We start from the raw sequence: 12,478 nt of genomic DNA on the forward strand, positions 1-12,478 counted from the left end.
GTTCTCAGTCCGACCTTTACCAGGATCTAGAAGACTTGGGCTCCGCCGAAGTGCAATTTTTTTGCTTGGTTGGTCATTCAAAATCACGTGTGGACGGCCGATCAGTTGAAACTGCAGGGATGACCGAATTGCGGCCTATACCCCCTTTTACAAGCAGGTTCAGGAGTTAGTTGATCACCTTCTCTTCCAGTGTAGATTCAACGCCCAAGTTTGGAATGAAATCATCGCTTGGCTTGGCATTCACGGCCAATCTACGGTGGCTTGGCGGCACGAGGTCTCTATTCATGATTGGTGGCTCAAAACGATCCTTTATGGAGGCCACATCAAGAAGGCGATTATCTTGGTTATTATGCTTGTCTCGTTGAAAATTTGGAAGGAGCGAAATGGGAGAGTGTTCCGCAACACAGCGACCCCGACCACCGTCGTTGTTGCGAAGATCAAAGAGGAGACCCATCTTTGAATGCTGGCTGGAGCCAGTCATCTGAGTACTCTTATGTTGCGAGAGTAGTCTTTTTCTTTTGTTTTTGCCGTTTTGCGGTTTATGTCTAAACCTTCTTCATAATTAATGAAATGGAAGTCTCTTGCCTTGTTTATATAAAAAAAAGACAACGCTCCTGGCGTCAGGTCGCCGGTTGCCAGCGAGAAGGACGACACGGCAGATTTCTTTTGCAGTTTGGCAGCTTCTGCCCGTGGTGTTCCACCATGCAGATCACCACGGAGCGTATCTGGCTTTATTGTCTGGCTATTCCGTGTGTTTCGAGGGTAGTTAATTAAGCTGGATGTAAGTATGTAATGGTTATATCAGAGAGGCACACGCACTTCAACCACATCTATGATTTCAATATCTTTTTGCCCTTTTGAATTGGCTAAAGCGGCCCTCTCTGAAATGAATTCTAGAAAAGGAAGTACTGACCGATCCAAATAACAACAATAGCCAGTTTAATTTTTTAGCAGTACAATACATTGTCACCAAAATGACAAGTGGTTTTGGACAGGACAAGGATGTTGCTACAGTGATGCATGCCAGGATCCGTTGGATCAGTGTAGAATAATGTTAGGTATAAACCCGAAATAATTTCATCACAGCTTTCATAGCTCAGTTGGTTAGAGCACCCGTTTAGTAAGCGGGAGGTCTTGAGTTCAACTCTCAATGAAAGCAGTATTCTTTTTAAAAAAATCCATGGTTCCCTCTCGTTTGCTTTTCTTCTATATAAAATCATAAGTTTTCCTTTTGCGTTTTCTACTTGCATAACTTTCTTTTATATGCTTTTCTTTAGACGTCTATTTGCTGGTTATCATGTTTGGTAAGAAGGGGAGCCGTGTGGTGCTCTCTCTACTCTTGCCGATGTCAAAATGAGGCAAAGTTCTGATGTACTCCCTCCATTTCATATTAGTCGTCACTGAAGCGAATGTATCAATATCCGTTTTAGCGGCAACTAATATGGAACAGATGGAGTAAAAGTTATTCATATGTGCATGTACCTCTCTGCTTCCGACGTACTCCTATTTGTTTGCACCCTGTCTGTCTCTAGTTCAAACATGATTCGGATTTTTATCAGTTATCAACTGGGAAATAGCCATCGATCGTTGCAAGTTCAACTAGGATGAGATGTCTCACAGTGCCCTATGTTTTCCACTTCAAATCTGGCCATTCTTCTTCTTTGCTTGCTTGCTTGCCAGTGTTACCACAAACTGTGCAGCAGCAGATCATCAATTCCTAACAGCCATTACAAGTTTCTAGCATGCCACCTAGCTTATGGTCTAAACTTCTAGTTACACAGAGAGTTACCAGAAACAACTTTGCTGCTATTGCTATTGCTCTTGCTCTTCCTCACCCTCACCATCTCCCTCACCCTCTTCCTCGCCCTCTACTGCCGCCCACCAAGCAAGAAGGCCAAGACCATCTCCTTTAATACTCCCCTGTAAAAGGGTTAATTTACTCCAATTAATCAGCTGTGCAGCCATCGGTAGATGCATTCAAGTTTGCTGTGCTGCCAGTGCAGTGCACGCTGTATCTCTATATGATAATACACACACAAGGAAGAAGACATACATTGATCTGCATTGGAGCAAATGGCTTGTCATCCTCCTTTTGCTCAACTGGTATAGGTGGGTATTTTATGCTAGATGCCAAGAATCGTATCTGCATAGAGATTGGGATGGTCGTAAGCCTTTTTGTGGCTAGGGACTATATGAAATAGTAATTGCTTGGGATTAACCTCATCATCAATGTCAAGATGAAGTTCATCACCATCTTCAGTCTTCAACGCCCACCTACCATCTTCCCCCCTGGATACATATGAACAAAGAAATGAGACACAATATAACCTGGAGATAAAATGGTAAATAAACTACACCTCAATTTGCAAATAATACTAGAGGCCTGTGTACTGCAAAATAAAATCCAAACAGATCAATGTGTTACCTCACTGTGCCAAACTGCATCAAGTGTCCCGGGATGCATATATCGGTGAAAAAATCAAGTGAAACTGAACAAGGAAAACAGTATAGCAGTTAAAGCCCACCATTTTGCGGGTACAGCTTCACAAATGTCACAGAATTACATAGTAATAACATTTTTAATAGTTCCCAGAACAGGATGGGAGCATGGATTATTTAAATCTTGTGGGCATACAAAGTACCAATACTCCAACATAGTTGAAAAGAGGAGAAACATGTCAGCAGGAGTCAATTAAATGTACATGCTTACAAGAAAATGAAATCCGGGAGTCTACAATGAAATACTAAGCTTGGTTTATTTCTCTAAGAGAATTGCGAAAAGTTCCCCTGCAGAATGTTGTATACTTTGAGCGTTTTCTATGAATTTCCCAGTTTTATTGACGTAAAGAAATTCGAAATTCTGTAGATAAAGGAGAACTAGTGGGGCAAAGTGTCATAGAGAGAGGAGAGAAAAGATAAGGTTGTCAGGCAACCATGGAGACCTGGTAAAGGGGGATCGATCCGATCCCCACTCCAGGCTCGGTGCGAGCCGTGCGGCGGCCGCTGTGCAGCGGTGGCATACTCCATCTAAGTCAGACACCTTCTCTCCTAGAGGAAAACAGAATTGGAGCATCAAGTTCCTTCCGGTTCAACTCAGTGTGCAGCAACAAGTTGGTGTCCTATCTGGTGCTCGCATGCTTGGCCTGTACGCGTGTTGGCTTTGAGCAGCAACCTCCCGCTCCTCGATTCCTCTCGGTGTGCCCCGGTCCGTGGAGCAGCATTGTATCTCCGAGGGCTCGCTAACAACTCCGTGGTACATCGGCGTAAAGGTTTTCTGGGACAGTGTCAACCCGACGTGCCTTGCCTCATCGACACAACAACTTCGAGTGCTGTCGACGGAAGTGATTGTTCTTGTTTATTCTACTTGCTATCTGAATGATTTAACTAGTTTGTTGAGTTTGACCTGCAACTAGAATTTATTTGAAAGCAAGTGAATAGCTGCAACTGATAGTACTATATAGAACAGAACTTCAGAACCTGGTGTGTGCCTCTGTTATTCTTGCTTAATATCTGCACTTGACTTGCTTAGTAACGTTCATCTTATCACTGCTATTTATCCTTTGTAAGGAATAACAATCTACTTGTTGGTAGAAATTTTAAAGGCACTAGAACTGAATTTATCTCTAATTAGTGACATCCGCAAGATGACAGTGAGCACAGGTTTGGTTAATCAAGTAATTCATGTATATAATTTTGGTAGTTGCCCTGAATTTTGACAGTAGCACCCGTATGTAATTCATATATATGTTGTTATTACACTCATACTATGTTAGAACTAGGATTTAATATTCTGAATAATTTGCTGAAACTGCACATATTTCAACAGAAAATAGGCATGAATTGAGAAAGGGGTTACAGCAGGTTGTAAACCAATTAGCAAACAAAAGGCCAATGAGAAAATAACTAAGTCACCTTGCAATCCCTTCTCATCATATCCGCTGATCTTCCCAACAAGAACCTCCCCAATAAAGGGCCTAAACATCAATAACCTAAAGGAAACCTGTCCAGGATGGGGAAAATGAAGGGAACATAAACATGAACTGCAAAATGTGTAAAGCCTCGAATTACGAGGTCACAAAATTTGTACTAACAGCAATGCCGGAAGAGAGTGCATCCATGGTGCAAGTTTGGCATGCTATCTATAATGAGTCATTCACACTACCTAGGAAAAGACAAGACTACGCACTTGAGGCAGAGAAATAATCATTATTAACTTACAGCAAGGCAAACTGGAATAGTCAGTTAAATAAGTACAGATTGGGGGAACTACTCCTGTTCAAAACTGTAGTTTTTTTTAAACTGCTATTAAACAGTTTAATGTCAAGAGACAAACTATCTTAGTGATCAACATGTCGTATTAATCCCAAAAGTTCCAGTTCTATGTAAGCACAACAATCAAATGCTAAGCACTACTAAGAAAGGCTCTGGGGTAACTACATGAACACCAGTGATAAACTGCACAGGAAAGAACTAAAAACATACTGGAATTTTAGGTATTCAACTCAATTGCACAAACAATGTAGTCACCCTTAAGCCTTGACCTTGTACAAAGTTTACAGAGCATACACTAAACAACATACAACATCTCACATCCCTTAACAGATAATGAATGGCAAAATGATAGCACAAATTACTTTATACGTCGAGCAGCCCTCTCCAGGAAAGATGAATCCACCTTCAACGGCAAGGATGTCATAGACGGACACGCAGAGACCGAGATTTGCAACCACCTGCAGTACAAGTCCAAACACAGGTTGCGAAATACAATTAAGAACAATCGAGTGGAACAGAATTCCAGTAGTGTAAACAAAATCTTGCCATGCACTGGTGATAATGTGACCAAGTTCACACTACCTTATCCAGGAAGAGCCTCTCAAGCTCGGCCTTGATGGCGTCAACGAGAGGGCGATTCAGCAAGTGCGGAGGCATGGGCAGGTTGTGCTCGATCTGGCTCAGAACAAACATCCTTCACGTCCAGTACCGGAGCCAGGAAAATATTAAAGCCTGGATAAGCTGCAAGAAAAAATGTCTAACCATGATCTACCTAACAAGCCACCAATGCATAATTTAAAATTGAGAGCCGCAACCGTTGCATATTTGAAACAGATATAAGCTACAACGTTGAGAGCCACATATCCACAATACTTTCAAAGTAAAACAGGGGAATACCCAAGTAAATGTTCATAAAAGATAAACCGAATTGAGTGAACCGATGAGTACATCAAATAATTGCCTACTTTGACTGAATTTTCAACACCAGAACTGATATAAACAAACTAATGGGATAAATGATGATTGTTCAAAGTAGACATATTTCCCTAAGTTGGTATGCGCGTTCTTTACTCAAAATGTTTGTCCACTCTTTAATGATTGAAGTTCTTTTCAATGAAATTCAATCACTTAAACTCTTAGTTTATTTATAATTAATCTGGTTAGAACTTAGAAGGAAACAATTTGAGGAAGGTGCAGGTGGTACTTCATACTCAAGTACCCTACACCCTATACACAACCATACCTAGTCCTCTACCATATACACTCTAGTCTGTACTCTTTACCGACTCTACTGGGAGACAATCCTGGATAGGCCGAAGTTTATAAACCAGTCATTTTCCTAGGCCATGTACAATGGTTGATAAGATAGTCTTATCTTAAGTTTTGCATGTAATTTAGAGATGACAAAAAAATATGTCTACAATGGGTCATCTCTTAGCCTTATCTTCAATAACTAGACATTCCTAAAAATGTGGTGACACATATTGTGCTAAGAGATCATCTTTCGTCTTCTCTTAAATAAGAGAAGACAAGACTTTTCTTAAGAGTTCTCTCTCCTCCACCTCATCATTTATCCTATCTGGCACTCCCAAGATAGTACCATTGTACATGCCCCTAGTCGGTTACCAGTATGGACTGAAAGTTTCCAGTGCAGTTCATCTTACCAGAGTCATCGACGCTTCCACTCGCTCCGCCGCGCGTCCCCCACGTGTCGCGCCATTCCTCGCGCCGTAGGAACGGCAACTGCCCCCCCCCCCCCCCCCCCCTCTCCTGCTTATGTCAGTGGCTGAAGTCCAACAAAAGAATGGGGACACGCCACTTGGAGGCAGCAAGAAAGTAAGAGCATCTCCAGCAGGAGGCCCTAAAGGGCTAGTAGTGCTACCCTACTTTTTGAGCCCCAAAAAAGCCCCCAACTCCAGCAATTGCCATATCTCTCAGCCTCTACTTCTTTTTTATCTCTATATAATCAGAAATCCCATCGTATATGCAGAAAAATTGCATCGCGTATGCACATCATCAATTTGAACATACATGCCCTCACAAATTCCATAATGTATGCATAAAAATTCCATCACATATTCACGAACAGATGTATAATCAAATTCACATGCGCAAAAATTCAACCATATATGCATATACATTATACAGTATACACAGGAAAATTGCATCATATAGAGTCAATCCACCATGAACTTGAAAAAGAAAAGGGAGAAACCTTACCTCGGGAGGGTTCTGCAACTGTCTGGGGAGGCGACAGGGCAGAGATGGCGGACGGGGGAGGCGTGGCGGGGAGAGATGGGGTTCGGGAGGCGGGCTGCGAACCACGGAGTGACGGCTGGTGGGGGTGGTGCGGCGGCGGGCGGCTGTGCGAGGCGGTAGGGATAGGCGCGCCGACAGAGGGGGAGATGGGGACGGGGAGGAGGGAGGAGGGCGTCGGCGAGCTCCGGCGGAGGGGGACGGTGGCGCGGTCGCCGCCGCCTGGGGGAAGAGTGCGGGGTGGGAGCGCGGGAGCTCGGGTGGGCGAGCGCGGGCGCTGAAAAAAAAACGGCTGCGATATTGGCTTTGCAGCGAGGGGGTGACAACAGATTTGACAAGGCGCAGGAGGCTAGGCATATGACAGAATCTGAGCTATGGTTAAGGCACACGCTGAAACACTCTCTGCTGGGGCTGGCCTCCCTTGAGCGTACCATTGACAGGCAAAGATCCAGATTTCGGTGGCTGAAAGAGGGCGATGCCAACTCCAAATTCTTCCAGGCTGTAGGGAACAGAAGGCGTGCTAAAAACTTCATTACTCATATTAGGCACGGAGATGAGATCCTCACAAATCATGACAAGATGGAGGAGGTGTTCTCTGAAACCTACCAATCACTCATTGGGATTGCCCACACCCAAAATCACACTATTGATCTTCAGTTCTTGGGCGTGGAGTCGATGGACCTTAGTGATTTGGAGGAGATCTTTACCGAGGAGGAGGTGTGGGCTGTCATCAAGGAGCTGCCTGCGGATCGTGCTCCGGGCCCGGATGGCTTTATAGGAGCATTCTATCATAAGGCCTGGAACATCATAAAAAAGGATATAATGGCCGCCCTTCTCAAAATCTTCGTTGGGGACGGCCGAGGTTTTGCCAAGCTGAATCGGGCGTTGATTGTGCTCATCCCCAAGAGGGCGGACGCGAACACGGTGGCTGACTTTCGCCCCATTAGCATGCCCCATAGCATTTCCAAGCTATTCGCCAAGTTGCTTGCCACCAGATTACGACCGCGGATGCAAGATATCGTCACCTTCAATCAGTCTGCTTTCGTCAAAGGGACGAAGCTTGCACGACAACTTTCTACTCGTGCGGCAGGTGGCTAGGAAGATCTTGGCGAGAAAAAGCAAAGGCGTGTTCCTCAAGCTTGATATCTCCAGGGCCTTTGACTCTCTCTCATGGCCCTTTCTCTTCGAAGTCCTCAAGGCCAAAGGATTCGGTGATCGTTGGATCTCCTGGATTATCATTCTACTGCAATCAGCTTCCACCAGAATTGTGATCAATGGTGACTAAGGTAGGCGCATCAACCATGCCCAAGGTCTGCGACAAGGAGACCCTGTCTCGCCTCTCCTGTTTGTGATTGCTATGGATATCCTCACAGCCATCTTCGCCAGAGCCCTTGAGGAGAGAATCATTACAAGCTACAGGGGCATCTCGGCACATCAGCGTCTTTCCATATACGCAGATGATGTAGCCCTCTTCATACACCCCCTCAGGCAAGATCTCAAGTTCATCAGATGTGGGCTACAGATTTTTGACGAGGCTTCGGGCCTCAAGGTCAACTATAGAAAATCTACTGCCACGCTCATTCATGGCGATCAGGAGGACAAGGAGAGAATCCTGGCAACCCTCCAGTGCCCGCTGACCAACTTCCCGTGCCGATACCTCGGGCTCCAACTTGCGATCAAGCAGCTCACCAAGGCTGATTGGCAACCCTTGCTCGATCTCATGAGAAAATTCCTCCCTGCATGGCAGCGTGGCCTAATGCAGCGTTCTGGGTGCCTGATTCTTGTGAACTCTGTCATAGCGGCGAGGCCGATCCACCAGCTGCTCATCCTCGAAGCCCCGGCTTGGGTGCTGGAAGACATTAATAGTTGGATGCGGGCCTTCTTTTGGGCTAGCAAAGATAAAGTCAATGGTGGCCAATGCTTGGTGGCATGGAACTCTATATGTCGTCCCTTGAAGTTTGGTGGGCTGGGAGTCAAGGATTTGCACCGGCAAGGGCTTGCCCTTAGGGTTCGGTGGGAGTGGCTCCGACGCACAGATCCGAACAGGCCATGGCAAGGGCTCTCTCTTTTTGTGGATGATGATGCTAGAGCAATTTTCGACAGCCTGGTGCATATCTCTGTTGGGAGAGGAGATAAAGTACTTTTCTGGAGAGATCGATGGATCCATGGCTTTGCGGTTAAGGACATTGCACCCATGGTTCATGCCCTAATCGACACTCGGACGATAAATCAGAGAACTGTGCAGCAGGCCATTGTGGATGAGAGATGGGTTTTGGACATTCCGGACAGCAACTCCTTCCAAGTGCTTCTACAAGTCATGCATCTACGGCTGGCCATCTCCACGGTGCAGCGAGACCTCGACATGGAGGACGTGTTTTCTTGGCCCTGTGCTGCCTCACAAGCTTATTCAGCGCAGTCCACCTATGTCACTCTTTGCCACGGCTTGGTCTCTTTCCCCCAGGCCAAAGCCATTTGGAGGAGTTGGGCTCCACTCAAGTGCAAAATTTTCTCTTGGTTGGCCACGCAAAAGAGAATTTGGACTTCGGATCGTCGTGCCAGGCATGGCCTTCAGGACAAACCTTCCGCATGCTACACATGTCTCCAGGAGGTGGATAATGTTGATCATATCCTTGCACAATGTGTCTATGCCCGTGAGACCTGGCATCGCTACTTTGATGTTCTGAACCTGCCTACCGCGGTCACGACACCCCAAGATTGCTTTCTGGAATGGTGGATGGCGCAGAGACAAGCCTTCCAAAAGAAGGAGAGGCGTGGGTTTGACACTTTGGTTATATGTGCCACGTGGTCCATGTGGAAGCAGCGGAACGCCCGTGTCTTCAATCAGAGAGAACAACAGTTAGATGCGCAGGCCCTGACGAGTAGCATTCTTGAGGAGATTAAAGAATGGAAACTTGCTAGAGGCGGAGTAGGTGGTTTACGAAGATTCGTGAGAGTGTAGCTTATTCTCTTGTAATGGTGTGGGTGGGCTAATGGTGGTGTCCGCACTACTATCGGCCTCTTGTAATCAATTTTTCTCCCTTCTATAAAAATATGGTACGCAATTTGCGTACTCTCGAAAAAACAATTGCGAAGGTTTCACTTTTATGTGAGTGACCATTTCTTTAGAAACACGTTAGAGCTTTTGAGAAAAAAGGAATTTGCGGCAAAAAGAAAAAGAAATTGTAGGTTAATGCAAAGTTGCCATAAGAAGCTCGGTGTCAACCTGGAAGGGCAAGGCACGGACATGTAGAAGCAGGAAAGAAAGACCACCACGACGCTCGGTGTCTTGTTCCCCTAGGTCACGAACCTAGGGTTCTCTAGTTCTCCGATGGCCTCCACCGTCGTGAGTTTTCCATCCGTTCGCCCTTGATGGTGGGACGTTCGTAACAATTCCTAAACGTCTGTTTTGCCCTCCCTCAAGGCTGCTCTCTTCTGGTCCTTGGGCGGAGTGGGGTCCATGGGTGATCTAGGGTTTTGAAGCTTCGAAGCCTCCATGGCAGCAGCAAGAGAAGGCAGTGGGTTGATGGATCAAGGGATGGAGGATACAGGTAAACTGTTGGAGAGGTTGAATCTGCAGGACGAGAAAGTGGATGATCTGGTTTGGGAAGACGAAATAGATGTTGAGGATATTAAGCCCAAGTGGCTAGCCCTAGGCCGACTCCTGACAAACAAGAATTTTAGTCAGAGTGCTTTGATCGCGGACATGCGAGCTGCTTGGAATCCTGCCCAAACTGTGGTGTGGAGAAGGATAAACACAAACCTTTTCTCAATCCAATTTAATTGCCTAGGTGACTGGAATAAGGCGATGCATCAAGGGCCCTGGGATTTTCATGGAGCTATACTAATATTTGCTGAGTATGATGGCTTCTCAAACCCAGAAAAGATCAAGTCGGATACTATTGAAACTTGGTGTCAGATCCATAGATTGCCTGATGGGGTCTTGAAGAGCAAGAGGGCCTTGAGAATTTAGCATCTCGAGTGGGCGTGGTCCAGGAGGTGCAGGTGACATTACCAAACGGATTTATTGGTGAATTCATCCGGGCGAGAGTGAAGCTGGATGTGAACGAGAAACTGCCACGCGCTGTTGGTATTACAAAGGCAGGAGAAACTAAGAAATATTTAGTTAAGTTTGAGAAATTGCCAACTTTCTGCAATGCATGTGGTCTAATGGGGCATTGGCATGAAGAGTGCGGGATAGGAGAGCATGACAAAACAAAGTTTGAATGGGGGAGTTTCATCATTGCCTCAAGGCGAGGTAGAGGTGGAGGCCGGGGTGGCCGCGGTGGCGGCGACCGCCAAAAGAATGGGGATGATGATAACTCAGGGGGTGGAAGAGGGTTCAGTCGAGTCCCAATGAGAGGACGTGGAAACAACATGCAACACTATCAGCATGGTAGTTCTAATGATGGTTTGGCTAGCCCTGTTAGTTGGAGGCATAATTATGTCTACATAGAAAATGCTAATAATCCGACATCTGTTGGGGGAGGTGAGATGGCTCCTACCACAGCAAGTCAAGATGTGCGAATGGGAGCTGGATTAGAACATATCTTGGGAAAAAGGTTTGCTGAGGACAGCAATTTAGGTTCGGTCAAGGAGAATGAAAGTATCATAGTTTCAGATTCTAAGTCAGCACTAGTTACTTTTGTTGGATCGAAATCAGATGAGCACCCAGAGTTGGCGACAGTAGCAAAAAAAGTTCATCATTTTAAAGGGGAAGTGGATGAAAAGGAGTTAGACCATACCGGTGCGAATACGCCACAGAAGTGTTTGAATAAGAAGAAACTGAGAGGTTTGGACGGTCAGGCAGTTAATAATGTGTCAAGTCTTACAAATGATTTAGGATCGGCGACACCCCTTGAGGGTGATTGCCGGGAGCAATGAAACTCTTATCATGGAACTGTCGGGGGGGCTTGGGAATGAACCGGTAGTTCGAGCTTTGCTGGACGTCCAGCGAAGTAGCCATCCCGATGTGATGTTCTTGTCGGAGACACGCCTCGATAGCTATCCGGCTGAATGTTTGAGACGACGGTTAAAGATGGATCAGAAAATGGTATGTACTAGTAATGGGAGAAGTGGAGGATTGATATTGCTTTGGAATAATGAGGTTAGGGTCCAGCGTCTTGGTTTGGATCCAATGTTCATTGATGTCCAGATTACAAGTGATGGTGATGCAACATGGCGGCTGACCGGAATGTATGGAGAATTCCGGTGGGAAAACAAGCATCTCACTTGGCAGCGGATGCGTAATTTGCACCAAAATAATATGTTATCGTGGCTATTGATAGGGGACCTGAATGAAATATAGTATTTGCATGAAAAGGAAGGGGGGAATCCACGTCCATCACAGTACATGACGGCGTTCCAGCAAGCGATCGATGACTGAAATTTGCATGATATGGGCTATGTTGGTGATATTTTTACTTGGCGCCGTGGGAGAATAAGGGAGAGGCTCGACAGAGGTTTGATCAATGATGCATGGGCAGACTTATTTCCTAATGCAAATTTAGAACACCAGAATTTTAATCATTCTAACCATAGACCACTGCTTGTTGATACCGATTACTTTGTTGGTGTCAGCCCGAATCAGCAGGGTCCTAAGAGATTTGAAGCGCGGTGGCTACGGGAAGATCTTTTCCCCAACCTGGTACAGGAAACCTGGGACAAACTTGGTACTGATCCCAAGGTCTCGGATTTATTCAAGAAACTCTCGCGTATGCACTCAGCTTTTCACGATTGGGATCAAAGGGTGCTCAAAAAACCAAAGAAAAGGCTTCGGAAAGCACAACGGGAACTAGAGGAAGCAATGGCAGGTCCGATGACGAATGAGAATGAAACCAAGAGGAAGGAGTTAGCTGAGTTGATGGAATATCTACTGGAACTTGAGGAGATCCAATGCATGCAACATTCTCGAGTAGACTGGCTCCGGTTTGGTGATATAAATACAACTTTC

General features: G+C 45.7%; 1 protein-coding gene and 1 non-coding gene across 3 annotated transcripts; one reads left to right on the forward strand and one right to left on the reverse strand.

The window, feature by feature from the left end:
* Positions 1 to 1,085: 1,085 nt before the first annotated feature.
* TRNAT-AGU (transfer RNA threonine (anticodon AGU)) lies at positions 1,086 to 1,159 on the forward strand. Its single transcript has one exon. It is a non-coding gene; the product is annotated as a tRNA-Thr (tRNA).
* Positions 1,160 to 1,529: 370 nt separating this feature from the next.
* Positions 1,530 to 6,874, reverse strand: LOC125523290 (uncharacterized). Of its 2 annotated transcripts, XM_048688340.2 has the most exons (9): positions 6,493 to 6,874; positions 5,937 to 6,090; positions 4,855 to 5,013; positions 4,635 to 4,730; positions 3,913 to 4,000; positions 2,426 to 2,489; positions 2,220 to 2,289; positions 2,054 to 2,143; positions 1,530 to 1,920 (listed from the first exon to the last, which is right to left on the reverse strand). In XM_048688340.2, the coding sequence occupies exons 3-9, from the start codon at positions 4,963 to 4,965 to the stop codon at positions 1,813 to 1,815; spliced, it is 627 nt and encodes a 208-aa protein (XP_048544297.2). In that variant the 5' UTR covers positions 4,966 to 5,013; positions 5,937 to 6,090; positions 6,493 to 6,874; the 3' UTR covers positions 1,530 to 1,812. The 2 variants fall into 2 exon arrangements, with proteins under 2 accessions (XP_048544297.2, XP_048544298.2); XM_048688341.2 differs by lacking the exon at positions 5,937 to 6,090 and having other exon boundaries at positions 6,493 to 6,873.
* Between the last annotated feature and the right edge of the window lie 5,604 nt (positions 6,875 to 12,478).

This window comes from Triticum urartu, chromosome 7A (assembly GCF_056163025.1).
Source record: "Triticum urartu cultivar PI428250 chromosome 7A, HENAU_Tu73, whole genome shotgun sequence".
In the NCBI taxonomy this organism is placed as follows: domain Eukaryota; kingdom Viridiplantae; phylum Streptophyta; class Magnoliopsida; order Poales; family Poaceae; genus Triticum; species Triticum urartu.

Bases quoted from the DNA above. Each gene is read 5' to 3' on its own strand.
- LOC125523290 (XM_048688340.2), bottom strand. From the start codon at position 4,965: ATGTTTGTTCTGAGCCAGATCGAGCACAACCTGCCCATGCCTCCGCAC. The intron at 4,731-4,854 runs GTAGTGTGAACT...CTTGTACTGCAG, and splicing joins AGAGGCTCTTCCTGGATAAG to GTGGTTGCAAATCTCGGTCT. The intron at 1,921-2,053 runs GTATGTCTTCTT...ACCCTTTTACAG, and splicing joins TTGCTCCAATGCAGATCAAT to GGGAGTATTAAAGGAGATGG.